The 14,460-nt window shown below is 38.4% G+C and overlaps 1 protein-coding gene across 2 annotated transcripts in view; it reads left to right on the top strand.

The window, feature by feature from the left end:
- adam10a (ADAM metallopeptidase domain 10a) overlaps positions 1–14,460 on the top strand; it is a 61,764-nt gene that overhangs the window by 44,523 nt on the left and 2,781 nt on the right. Inside the window, exons 5-15 of one of the 2 annotated variants that reach the window (XM_052560290.1) lie at positions 5,695–5,795; positions 6,125–6,280; positions 6,372–6,464; positions 6,979–7,162; positions 11,347–11,510; positions 12,007–12,190; positions 12,646–12,796; positions 12,917–13,100; positions 13,362–13,470; positions 13,573–13,793; positions 13,946–14,072. In XM_052560290.1, the coding sequence (XP_052416250.1) occupies positions 5,695–5,795; positions 6,125–6,280; positions 6,372–6,464; positions 6,979–7,162; positions 11,347–11,510; positions 12,007–12,190; positions 12,646–12,796; positions 12,917–13,100; positions 13,362–13,470; positions 13,573–13,793; positions 13,946–14,072 (1,674 nt within the window). Of the gene's footprint in view, positions 1–5,694; positions 5,796–6,121; positions 6,281–6,371; positions 6,465–6,978; positions 7,163–11,346; positions 11,511–12,006; positions 12,191–12,645; positions 12,797–12,916; positions 13,101–13,361; positions 13,471–13,572; positions 13,794–13,945; positions 14,073–14,460 lie in introns of both variants that reach the window. The other variant, XM_052560289.1, reaches the window with a different exon arrangement.

Below are 14,460 nucleotides of genomic sequence, written 5' to 3'. Positions count from 1 at the left end.
ACGCAGTAGAAAAGCACCATAATGTGGATGAGGTCCAATAGGGACAGTGAACTTGTATCAATGGGAAGGAAAGGGAAAGAGTAAATTGTGGCTGACAGTGGTCTATTGAAGCACAAGGACAGGGGTCAGAAGGAGGGCAGCTGGAGAGGGGAGTGAACTCTGGATCACTCACTGGCTCATGCCAGGCTCACAGTGTTTCCTGTGGGTATGTTTCTCCACTTTTAGGAAGACCTCACTGAACATTTAAATGACAAAATCAAAAATTGTGAAGAATGTAATTGACCATATTTAGTCTTGGTTTCAGTCAACTTCTAGAATTAAGCCTAAAATTATGTATTCTCTCATTGGGCTGCTGTTCTTAATCTCTGATTCTCACTTTTGATAATTAATGCTCCAGTAGAGCTTTAGTCAAACTCCTGGAGGCTGCTGTAAACTGAGACCTTATGCAGTCACAAATATATCCCTTTGAGAATAATGAAATTCATCCTTTCATTAACATGCATTCATTACAGTGAATACATCTACTTAAAGCTGCAGTAGGGAACTTTTGACACTCTAGCGGTTAATAAACAGAACTGCTTGCGTCTTGTGGAAGAACATCGTAGCTGGAACTACTTCTCTCTGTTTATGTCTATGAAGAATAACAAAGGTACTGGGTTACTCCGCCGCGGTACCCCCGAAGCAATATACAATAGTCAGAATATAAACACTTATTATAGGTGTACCCTAGTGATTCAGGACAAGCTAAAAACACTGTTTGGAAAATGGATTCATGGTGTACTCGCTTATTATATACATTTTTCTACATTGTGAACACAAACAATGTTACGGACCACAGCTCTGATTGGTTGATTTATTACCGGGAGCGGTCTGTAACTGCAAATGGCAATAGGACCACTGGGAGGAGCCAGACGAGCTTAATTTTTTTCACAGATTATTGGTCTCATATTCTACTGTCAGGACATAATGACAGGTTTAACAAATATGTAAAAAATATATATTTACAAAAGTTACCTACTGCAGCTTTAACTGATTCAGATTAATGATAACTCATTTTTACCAGTTTCAGGAAGTCTTTGTTTTCCTGTAGGTGATTTTGCCAAGAGACATGTTCCTTGGCATTTGAACAGGACATGTTTCTGTTCAACATCCTTTTTGGTCTTGGGAAAAATCCCTTTCAACCACGATTTAAGGGTTAGGTTTAGATCTGGCACAATTCTTATCTGGCATTTGCCTCTAACAATTCCCCTCATTCCTGTGATGCCTTCTTGCAAGGGGTTGTTCCAATACCAGCACCTTGCGGAAGTCATCCAGTTTAGGTTGACCATTATGTTTTCTGTAGATTTCTTCTGGTATTATTGCGTATTTTAATAAGCTCAGTCATAAAAGTATGGGTTGTTTATACTGAAACCCAACACTTCCCTCTTGGGACAACCTCTCACAACCACAACTTGCGTTTCTGAGAAGTTGTTTGTCAGTTTTGTTTATGTGTTGTTGTTTTGCAGTTTATTACTCAACCGAATAATTTTCACTGAAACAATCCACTATTTTACTGTAAAAAGTAAAAAGTGAATCTGCGATTTTCGCTAAAAGCTCGCCATACTTCCATTTAGATTACTTTGACAAGTCCGAGACTTTTATCATCTCAGAAGATAGATTTCGGTTCTCTCCCTAGAGGCACTTGTCATTTCCTTTTACACTCATTTGCTCCTGACAGATGTCTCTCTTGTTCTGCCCAACATAGATTTGCATTTGAATGGGGCTGCGTTCAGTGTGGGACAATAAAAACCTCACAGAGAAGAAATGGAGTCTTTCCTTAACTACCACCAAAACACCTTCGGCCGCAAACATAAGCCCCTTTCACACTGAGATTCCGGGTAATACACGGGTAATGTGTCCCAGCAATTGTTCTCGGATCATTAGATTTGGTTCATTCACAGTGCCAGTGATTTTCCGGAATCTGTGCGAGCATTCACACACAACCCGTAAAGGTCCCGTAATGACACATGGCATCAGGATGCGACGTGTAATGTACGAGTCGAAAATGCTAAGTACGTTAACTTTCATTTAAGCTGGTGAAGGAGTTCAGCTTCAGCGCGGATAGTGAGGAACTACCAGATCTCTGCTCCATTACAATTTCCGCACAATTTTTGTGGCGAATGTTGCTCTGCATTCAAAACACCCAGTAAAAGAATTGCATGATAATGTGCATCATCACTATGCCACACCCTTTACGGCATTGGTTCTGTGTTTTTTTTCCACACGGAGTTCGTTCCGGGACTGAACCCGGCAATGTTACTAGGACTCCAACCTGGGATTGATCCCAGAATCTATCCTGTGTTTGTGTTCACACAGAAGGCAATTTTCCAGTGCAGTGTGAAAGGGGCTGTATTCTCTTCTCCTCACCTGACAGAGCACATTTTGATGACTCATTGTCTGGACATGCTAACATTATTCCACAACTGTCAGTTCCGGCTTGAAGAAAACAAGTTCTCTCAGGAGCATGAGAGATGTTTATGGGTGAGCTATCACCCATAATTTCAGTCCTGAGGTTAGCCGTGACGGACTGACTAATGCAGCAGTTCCAATCAGCCAGAAGCATCATCGTGATGTCAGGAAGCCATGCAAATGATGCTGAATTGTGTAGATTATTAAGAGAGGACCCAATGCTGGATCCCCAGTGTCTGTGTGTGGTTACTGTTCTCTGTGGAGTTCTCAAAGACGTTGAGTGGACTTTCAGAGCTCTGCTGTCTCATTAGACCAGCTCTCTTCTCTCACTGCCAGTGCCTGGCTGTCCTGAGACTGAGAAACCATCAGCCTAAACCTGTCATGGGTAATTAGACTGTGTAAGAGCTGCACACATGCAACTGTTTAGGTTCTGTTGTGTTGATTTAATTATTTCTTGAAAGTCTGTCCTTTTCTAATCCATGAGTTGGGTAGATACTTGGGTGGTCATAAGCCATCTGTCAGAGACAAGCTGATATTGGTAAGAATGACACCTGTACCAAATTTTAAGGCAGTGACTATTTTTTGCTGTACTTGACAGCATTTTACATTTTGATGTGAGAATTATAAGGTTCTTGAAGCTTGAAATAACTTGCCTGAAATAGTGGCTCAGAATTTGGATTTGCTCAGTCCTGAGGTGTTCAACATACTGGTTACATCAGCAATAATAATTTATTTGATACAGTGCTTGAAATCTTAAAATATGATAAAATACATTTTTGAATAAAATAATAATAATAAGGAAACTTCTAAAATCATTCAAAAATTAAAATGTTTGTCTTAACTGAACTGTCTGTACCCAATTAACTATTTTCAGGACAAATGTCTACACAGAGGTGAGCGAAATCTGACAAAACCCCTTTTTTGGGGACATCCTCATTTGTAACAACTGTATTAGAATCAAACGCGCATGAAAGCATGCAAAAAGTTTTTTTTGTTTTTGTTTTTTAATTCAGAAAGTTTAGATAGCTCTGTGTATGTGTACACAGAGGCGTCCAACTGCTGGCTTGCATTTTCTGTAATGACAGCTCCCTTAAAAGTTAGATTGCATATAGCAGATCACTTCGGTTGACTAACCTGCCTCCAGGAGGGGAGCAAAGACTCTTTCATTATGGATGCTTGCAGGATTTCAATATAGACTTTCCATTAAAAAAATACAATATCCAGAGAAGACATTTGATTATACTCTCATTTTCATTTCTGCTGATGTTTGGTTATTGCAAGAAGTAAAAGCAGAGTCCAGAATGAACTTTGTTATAAATATTGCCAAAAATCTCAATATTTACAAACATACGTGTGTGTGTATGTATATGTGTATATATATATATATATATATATATATATATATATATATGTATATATATGTGTGTATGTGTATGTGTGTATATATATATATATATTATATACATATATATACACATATATATGTATGTGTGTATATATATATATATATATATATATATATACATATATACACATATATATGTATGTGTGTGTGTATATATATATATATATATACACATACATATATATATACACATATATATATATATATATATATATATATACACACACATACATATATAATACATATGTATATATGTATGTGTGTGTGTATATATATATATATATATATATATATATATATATATAATATGTATATATAATATGTATATATAGGTGTGAAAACATTTTGGCCCCTCCCCCTTTTTTGTGAAACCTTGTTGTTAAATTGTCGCCTTGGAAGAATCTTGGAAGTAAATTCACTATGGGTCATACCAAATACTCTGCTTTAATTGCCAGACAGTGAAAAAAGAAAATCTGTATTAAAACAAAAGGTGCATTGATAGTCGTTTTATCATTGATTGCAGCCCTCTGAATCATAATCAAATTGTGAGATTCCCTCCACTAATGAACACTGACCTTAATTGAGGCAAGTGAGCCCTGCAGTTCTTTTAGATGTTGTTTTGGTTCTTTTATGACCTCCCAGATGAGTCATCGTTGCTCTTGGAGAAATTTTGGTAGGCCGGCCACTCCTGGGAAGGTTCACCACTGTTCCAAGTTTTCTGCATTTGTGGATGATGGCTCTGACCGTGGTTCGCTGTCCCTAAGCCTTAGAAATTACTTTATAACCCTTTCTATACTGATACATGCCAACTATTGTGATTCTCATCTGTTCTTATATTTCTTTAAACCACGGCATGATGTTTTTCTCTTTAAGCATGCTTCAATTTGTCAGACTGTTTTTATTTAAGTGATTTCTTGATAATACAGGTCTGGCAGTAATCAGTCCTGGGTGTGGCTAGTGAAAAAAAAAATAATAATAATATGTGTGTGTGTGTGTGTGTGTGCCCCCATTTTACATGAGTTGAACTCAAAGATCTAAGACTTTTTCTATGTACACAAGATTTATTTCTCTCAAATATTGTTCACAAATCTGTCTAAATCTCTGTTAGTGAGCACCTCTCCTCTGCCAAGATAATCCATCCACCTCACAGGTGTGGCATATCAAGATGCTGATAAGAGCATGATTATTGCAAAGTTGTGCCTTAGGCTGGCTACAATAAAAGGCCACTCTAAAATATGCATTATCCTGGCATCATCCTGGAACCTGACATTATTTCCAGCCATTTGTATTTTGAGAGAGAAAGAGAGGGCACGCTGATTCACTCATGCTGTTTGTGAAATTGTTTCACAGATACTTGTTCAAATTACTTTATCAGTTATTTAAAGAAGAAATATTTGTACCTAAACTTCAGCATTATAATTATTTCACCTGCGCTGGACAGAGTCTGAGACTGTGCCACTGCATGTCATGCCAAACCTCTCACGCCAGGCATGTCATCAGCTTGAGATCAGTTTTATACGATTGGCCTATTTAAAGATAGCCGATCAGTCATCCCAAAGCAATTATCGGTCGATTTATGATCTTTAGTTGATCAATCAGAGCACCCTAGTATCAGTAACACTTTATGCCGTTCCAATTACAATAACAGGAATAGGTGGACTCTTCTTTTAGGTGTAGTATGTGATAGTGCCATTTGCAGTTTCGTCACTAAGAGGTTGCAAAAATGCAGCATGTGGCCTAATTAGAGACTTCACATGTTAACAGTATATCATTTTAAAATGTACACAAAGAGCATTGTGTTGCTTTTGGTTTTCAAGAAACTTTTGATTTTTCTGACCCAGATTATCCTCATAAATATGGAGCAGAAGGAGGCTGTGCAGATCACACTGTTTTTGAGCGAATGAAGAAATACCAGGCATCTGCAGTGGAGGAGCCCACCCAGGTCAGAGCCAACACCCCTTCACACAACTCAGCCGAACATCACCTACTAGCACCGTGATTCGGATCTCACAATGCAAACAACCATAGAATCCCCATCACTGGAACATTTCCTGTTTCCCATGATTCTAAAGTTCAGATTTCAATTTGAAACCTTTCCTGAACAAATCTGTACTTCATTTGATATAATTTAGATGTATATTACAAATGACAAATGCATTCTTTTATTATAAATAATTATAAATTATTTTGTGCTCAAACATAAAAAAAATGTGTTTATCCTTAGCCTCTTCAGTTAGGTTTTTAGATGTCTTGCTGTTTTCTCTGCAGCAGAAGAACCACGTCATTGACGAAGAGACAGCTGATGGACCGGTGATCCTGAGGAAACGTCGTGCAGCACAGGTTGAGAAAAATACCTGTCAGCTCTTCATCCAGACGGATCACTTCTTTTTCAAATACTACGGTACCAGGGAGGCTGTGATCGCACAGGTACACCTAAAGCACAGGTGACTTAGTGGTATATAGTTCCTGCAGTCTTTTATATTGTACGTTTATGGGCTTGTTCTTTTGGGTTGTGCAGATTTCCAGTCATGTAAAGGCCATTGACTCCATCTATCAAAGCACAGATTTTCAAGGCATTCGCAATATCAGCTTCATGGTCAAGAGAATTAAGGTGAGTGTCTTTCTTCAGTCTTCTTATTAATTATGTCATTCCCTGTTGGAAGTGAAAAATGGATTAAGTGTATTTTTGTAGTAGCTAATGTAAATATGTCTGGTATATGAACAGGATATTCTTCTTCCTATCCGCTATGATTTGCTGGCTAGAATACAAGTCCATCTTGACTGACTGGCTCATTTTGTTACGGTTATACAGAGGGGTTACAGATCTTGCCCAGTATTAACCAGATGTCAATAAAAGCATGTCAGGACATGTACTGCAGCTCTTTTGAAGACTTGTACAGTTCACTTTTTAGTCACAGACTTCTGCTTTACAAGTGAATTTTTTTTTTGTCTACTTAATGGTTCACAAAGAATGCATTTTAGAAGAGGTTTTGGACAAAAAACAGACAAGCTTGGCACCCTCTTTTAACACAGCACTCTTACATGAGATGGTGAAGAAGAAAAAAATAAGTCAGTGCAGACTGTCATTGGTATTAAACTGAAGTTTGTTTGCGTCTTTGTTTCAGATCAACACTACTGAGGATGACAAGAATCCAACTAACCCTTTTCGATTTCCCAACATCGGTGTGGAGAAATTTCTAGAACTCAACTCCGAGCAGAATCACGATGACTACTGCCTAGCCTATGTCTTCACAGATAGAGACTTTGATGATGGAGTCCTGGGTCTGGCCTGGGTCGGCGCTCCTTCAGGTATGATCAGAGATGCACATACAACGTCTCCCCAGTTTCATCTCCTGAGAGGTATTTTGTGTGTGCTAGTGACCTAAATTAGTGTCTGCTAATCTGAAATAAAATCAGCATACATGTCAGGGGGAGAGGCAGGGCTGAAGACCTGCGAATCAGATGTCAAACTGCATTTAGAAATCCAAGTTAAAGTATTATTATTAATAGTAATAATATATTTGTTTAAAACTAATAAGCATGTAAATAATTGTAATTCTAAATTAATTATATTTTACCTCTTATGAACATAAAAGAAGTCCAAGGAAAGTCTTTATTTAAACTTTGTACACACCGGGACAATTTATAGTGATTTTCAATGCATCTTTTGTGTTCATACCCAAGCGATTTTCACTGGCGAGAGATAACGGAGATAACCCGGTACACATCAAATCCTATTTGATCTGTGATTCCTAAAGCCCTTTGTGATCAGACACCAATGAGACCAGCAGATATACATTCAACTTGCATCGATGTATCTTCTTGGTCTTCTTACTTCCTCTTCGTCGTTAGATATCAAGTGTGTTCAGCGAGACCTTTTCGTGCTTGAACGCAACCGAGTCGTGTTTTACTGTAACTTTACAGCAGCTCCAGGCACGTGAACAAAAGTGTCAGTATCATAGATTGGCCAGTTTTAACGGTGCATCAAACCCAAAAATATGAGCATGATGTGTTGTTTTTCTTTTTTTTTAATGACGCTTTTACGCCTCATGTTTTGCGTCTGTGTGCACACTAACATCCCACATTAAGTCCCGTTAAACTTCGGGCCCCTAGACGTACACTTGATTTGCGTTGGAGAGGGTCCCTTGAGATGAAGGGATCCTCCAAATTTGGTGCGGATTCACCCTGCTGTTTTGGAAATATGACCATTCAAAGTTTCAGTGTTTTTCCATAGACTTATATGAAAGTGAAAGTAGTGACATTTGTCAAGTATAGTAACCCATACTCCGAATTGGTGCTCTGCATTTAACCCATCCAAGTGCACACACACACACAGCAGTGAGAAGTGAACACACACCCGGAGCAGTGGGCAGCTATAGATCCAGCGCCCGGGGAGCAACTGGGGGTTCAGTGTCTTGCTCAAGGGCACTTCATCCATGAGTATTGAGGGTAGAAGAAAGCACTGTTCATTCACTCCCCCTACATACAACTCCTGCCAGCACCTAGACTCAAACTGGTGACCTTTTGGTAACTAGTCTGGCTCTCTAACCATTAGGCCAAAGCTGCTTAAGCTTTAAAGCGTTTCATTCAGGTCACCAAAAGCCAAAAGTGGAGCCGGACAAACTAAGTAATTACACCATTTCAAGCATTTTATCTGCGTTATATGTTCTGTAAAAAAAAAAAAAAAAAAAAAAGAAGTTCATATCAGCGGCAGGCTCATATTGGCCAATAAAATCGGCACAACGATATATTGGTAAGGCTCTTATAATAATAAAGTGCTAAGATTATCACAAACACGAGATTTTAGACCAACGTCATTCTTATTAAATCGTTTTATTCCACCTCGTGCATGCCACAATTGATAGAGAATAACTTGAATCATGCAGTTAAGACAATTTAATGTATGCCTCTTAGTACAATGTGCAATAAGATTTATTCTTCTAAAATGTGTCTGAATACACACAGTTTGTACACTGAGTACCCTGAGTTTACAAACCCATGGGAACTGGGGATTGCAAAAAAAATGTGCATGGATTATGAATTTGTGGGAACAGATTAAAAAAACCAAAGGTATGTTTTTTTTAAATCAGTGGGTACGATTTGTTAAACCAAGGGAACAGTTTAAGAATTTGTGAGTACGGTTTATAAATTGAGGGGACGAATTGCAAAACTATTCTGTATGTACTGTTCTGCATTTTCTGCGAGATGTTTTTTCTGTACTTTTTAGTAGTTATCTAAACTGTGTTAGTCTCAAGGTAAAGAGAAGTTAGACAAGGACAGCACTGCATCCAAGCTTTGCATACAGAATAGGACTGTAAAGCTGAGTACAGCTTGCTTTACAGCTCCGCTTGATAAAAACCCTTTTAGTGTTTTCACATATTTGCCTTTAACACAGACATGCACACCTTAAAAGCGATATTCTTTTCATTAGTGCATGATTGTTTCTATTAATGTATTCATGTTGCTAGGGAGGTTTGCACCTCTTTGGCATATTCAGAATGTGATCTCACTTTGAGGATTTCAGTTGAATTTTCTGCCTGCTGCTCAGACATTCACTAACACATAGATTGTTGCATAAACAGTTCTGCTTAATTTATTTAAAGGGTTTTTTTTTATATAGATTTTTATACAATAACTCAAGTTTATGAGCATTTATGTTGCCTTGTTTAATGTATGCAGTGTCTTGAAGGCTTATTAAGATGCTAAACCTATTGTAAAGCAGTTGAGTCCTCATTAGAGCAATTGTGTTTTTGCACCAGATGGAATTGGATGCTTTATGCATATTTAAGTTATTTGTTATGATTTTAATATTTTTTGAGCATAATACAATCTCATATCTACGTAATGACCTCTGAATGTCACTTAAAAAAATCTGTAAATAATGTCTGTATTTTAACGAACCATAAGAATTAAGTCTTTGGAGTTTTTTTCTTTATCAAAATAAAGAGCTTTCTGGCACATTACTAAATTTATGATAAACCAGTCCTGAGGCTTAAACACTGTTCTTGAGGAGGAAACACACACACACACACACAGAGATACCCACAAAAATCCTGTCAGTCAATAAAAGTAAATTAGGACTGTTAAAGTCTGCTGCTTTGGTCCAGCTCCGGCTAGTCACTAAGGAAAGCAGCAGTTGTTGTCTTTGTGAACCACTGAGCTGAGTGAACAAGCTAATCAGCCTACATGTTTGTTTGTGTATGCAAGTGTCTTTGTATCATCAGGCAAGGAACATAACAGAAATTCTATTCAAACATGCTTACAATTAGATGCTGATAAACGTAGTGCTGATGTAATAATCTCTGATAATGCTGATTAAAATGGCTGAATTGATCTGAATTATAAAAGTTCAAGCTTTTTTCCTCCAAGTGTGTTCATTTAAAACAGTAGCTTGAGGTGACAAATTTCAAACTCTAAACTGGTGGAATAAAGATTCTTAGAGATGTGTAGCCCACCTTGCTTGTGAGTTGTAAAACAGAAGTATTTGTTATTTTGCCAGTTCACTTAAATTAGACTAAAGAAAACTAATTAAGTAGAAGGTGTGTTGGGAGTATTATCTCACACAATAGTGATGCGCGGGTCAGATTTTTTTCCAACCAGCGTGTCCCGCTTTCTGAAAATATTTGGCCTGCCCCGTGAATAAAGAAAAATGTCTTTACCCGCCCCAACCCGCGGGTTATGAGACGGCCCGCGCATCGGGGACATCACGCAAGTTACGTTGCTGCCTAGACCTTCGTATTGTAACCTTATCAAAGAACCTAATAAAATATGAAAATACATATACAAAATATTTAATATAGGCTATAGGGAAATGCACACAACATACATCGATTTTATTTTTATGTTATGAGATGACCCGCGCATCACACACAACTATTTTACAGGTACAAGTGTTCTGATTGATGGCAGAGTGGCATGTTTCTTTGCCCTCTGTCTATGTCTACACAACGCCAGTTGTTTTTATTCAGTGCTAATTGCTTATTTTGTGGGCGTCTGAGCCACAGCTACAGTGAGATCACTTAATTTCTACAGTTGTCAGTGTTGAGTAATTAATCATGTTTAAACTAGCGTCACCAAACAGTGTTTTGCACGTATTCCCTTGTCCCCATCTTCTGTTTTGTTTGACAAAAGAGATGGTCTTGACTCGAATCATTGGTTAAGCCAGTCTTGTTGTGTCAGCATGGTTGGAACAATCAGACAAACAGCAGCTTGAAAGAGCCAAAGTATTTATACTATTTGGATAATTATAGTTTTATAAACATATAGTTATTATAAAATAAAAATAATCATTAACACTAATTGCATCCGCTTGAACGTTTAAGGGATGATTGTAGAAATGTTATGAGTAGAGCAAAATAATGTATACAAAAGTGCTTTTATAGCCCTTTTAATTCCTTTATGATTTCACCACTTAAGAATGATGAGGAATAATGATACCATAGAGAATTTATGTAATTTTGGATTTTCTTTAATTGGTGTTTCTCTGATTTCAGGCAGCTCTGGTGGAATCTGTGAGAGGAATAAGCAGTACTCTGATGGGAAGAAGAAGTCTCTGAACACCGGCATTATCACCGTGCAAAACTATGCTTCACACGTTCCCCCTAAAGTCTCCCACATCACCTTCGCTCATGAGGTCGGACATAACTTTGGCTCTCCGGTGAGTCCTTCTCAAGTCACGTGCAGCATGCTTGACAGATTAGCAGTCGAAACACCCCTCAGCTGAATCCTTTATGAGGAAATAAATTTGACTCTCTAAAGCTCTAAGAATAAAGCATGCATTACAGTACGGTCTTTGAGACCTTGAGAGACAGTCTTTTGTAGTAACCTGGCCTCGCATTTGATGAACATCAGTTTGGCCAGGCTCCTTAAACCAACTTAGGACCAACAAACACAGAGGGACCCTGTCAGTGTAATGGTGCAAAATGTGCATTACTTGCATTGATTGAAGAGAGAGCACCCCCTTCTGGCCCTAGTAACACCTTCAAAAGCAACCTAAGTTTTTCTTGTTCATTCTGGTACTAACTGGGTTTCCAACACTTCTTACGTAGCTTCAGGCAAACGCTGCAGGGCAATAACTGCTGGGATAGTGAATATTTCAAATGTGTCTGTACCCTTGTTACTGATTGCACCGATCTTCTTTCTCTGTCTTCCAGCATGATTCAGGAAGTGATTGCACTCCAGGAGAGTCTAAGACTCAGGACCAGAAAGAAAAAGGCAACTACATCATGTATGCCAGAGCCACATCAGGAGACAAGTTCAACAACAACAAGTTCTCCATCTGCAGCATTCGCAACATCAGCCTAGTGCTGGAAAAGAAGAGATTCCAATGCTTTGTTGGTGAGATTTTAACACCCTATGAGAATTCTATATAAATTTTTTTTTTTTTTTTTAAGTACTGGTAATTTTCTGCCAGGATATTATCTAGTAGATTATGGACAGTTTCTAAAACACAAATAAAGTATAAAATTACAGGTAAAACACCTGTAAAAAAAAAAAAGAAAATTAATACAGTACTATTTTTACAGATTTTTGTATGTCACATGATTTGTGTGGAGTAGAGTTTAAGGCTCTAGGCTGGAGCGAGACATGAGCTATCACGTCAGTGGCCTCGAGTGGGGCACTTAACCTCAGATCGCTCTGGGAGGATTCTCACTGTAATGAGCTCATGATGCCGTTCTGTAGAATCGTTTCATCAGAGTCTCAAAAAACTGATTCCACCAGCCCTGATCAGACGGCAGACTTCCTTTTTTTTTTTCACCCTTTTTCTCTCTAACTGTCTTGTTCTTTTCCAGAATCTGGACAGCCCATCTGTGGTAATGGTTTGGTTGAGGCTAATGAACAGTGTGACTGTGGCTATAGCGATCAATGCAAGGACAAGTGCTGCTATGATGCCAGTGCATCAGAGGAACTGAAGTGTAAACTGAAGCCAAAGGTTCAATGCAGGTGAGCAAGAAGAACTTCAACAGTCTGTTTAATCTGTATCATCAGCAGTAATTTGTTATGTTAACACTTATTTCATTATGTGCAATAAAGCGTAAATTTTTTTGTACTTTCCAATTGCAGTCCCAGTCAGGGTCCATGCTGCACGCCAGAGTGCACCTTTAGGTCCAGCGATGTGAAATGCAGGGATGATTCTGAGTGTGCTCATCAGGGCATGTGCAATGGAATCACTGCCCAGTGCCCCACCTCAACGCCTAAAGAAAACTTTACATCCTGCCACTCTAATACCCAAGTCTGCCTTAATGGGGTAGGTGCTGCATCATGAGCTGTATGCTGTCCCTTGCAATTGACAATGACAAACTTCTTGACATTGGGGCTTTTTATAGCAAAGTATAAACCGATTTTGCATTTAATAGCAGTAATAAAATTTGCCCTATTTGTTTTCACGTTGGCATGTAAAAATATTTTCATGTTGGCCCAAATGCATACACATGAAGACTTCAAAGCATTGAATATATTATTGTTTTGAGGGCATTTTGCCTGAGAATGTCATTTCTTTCTCTTTCAGGTTTGTTCTGGCTCTATCTGTCAGAAGTATGGTCTAGAAGTTTGCACTTGTGCGACTGAGGAGGGCAAAGACGACACAGAGCTGTGTCATGTGTGCTGTATGAAGAAGGGTGAGTAACACTTTTTTTTTAATTGTCATAAAACATTGTAGAGTAATTCCAAAGAAATATAACAAACATTTACCAATCCCATTCTTTCTTTTGTCTCGATAGGTCAGCCCAACACTTGCAGCAGCACTAGCTCAGATAAATGGGCTCAACACTTTAACAAACGGGTCATCACGTTACAGCCTGGCTCTCCTTGTAATGACTTCAAAGGATACTGTGACGTCTTCATGAAGTGTAGGCTGGTGGATGCTGACGGCCCTCTGGCAAGGCTTAAGAAGGCCATTTTCAACCCTGAGCTTTACTCCAGCATTGCAGAGTGGATAGTCGTGAGTGTCTCATTTATGTTATCCTTAAATACTTGTTCCCTGCATTTGTTTGCGGCTTTAATTGTTCTGAAACACCATAAGAAGTGATATTGAACTCAGCAATATTATTTATCACTTGCAGTGCTCATCTCATATTAATATTTGTGTTTCAGGAGCATTGGTGGGCGGTTCTTCTAATGGGCATTGCTCTCATCATGCTAATGGCTGGGTTCATCAAGATCTGCAGTGTGCACACACCTAGCAGCAACCCTAAATTACCCCCACCCAGACCACTGCCAGGTAATGTACCCTAAATGATGCCCGTCTAAATCATCACCTGCTCATAAGTGGCTTAAACTTCCCTACCAAACCACAGTCAGGGATATATCCCAGATGACCACAAATGTATAGCTCATCTATATATAATTATTACACATAACAGTTACTTAATTCACTAGCAGATAAATGCATTTGCAATTCAGTCTTTCTTTTCCAAGAAAAACAGGCCAGACTTGATTTTTGTCCAATCAAATGCTCTGTAGAATATCAATGTTCCTTCCTCTTGCTCCAAACTTAAGTTTTGATGGGAATATTTAGTTTAGGCACACAGCAAAAGTATATTCTTTCAAACTATACTCCATTTCATAAAGTGCACAAACGCAGGTGCTCAAAATGTATGGTCAAAATC

The sequence above is a fragment of the Carassius gibelio genome, chromosome B7, assembly GCF_023724105.1.
Source record: "Carassius gibelio isolate Cgi1373 ecotype wild population from Czech Republic chromosome B7, carGib1.2-hapl.c, whole genome shotgun sequence".
NCBI classification, from domain to species: Eukaryota; Metazoa; Chordata; class Actinopteri; order Cypriniformes; family Cyprinidae; genus Carassius; species Carassius gibelio.
Note: the sequence above shows the minus strand (reverse complement) of the source record. Positions and strands in the feature narration are given on the sequence as shown.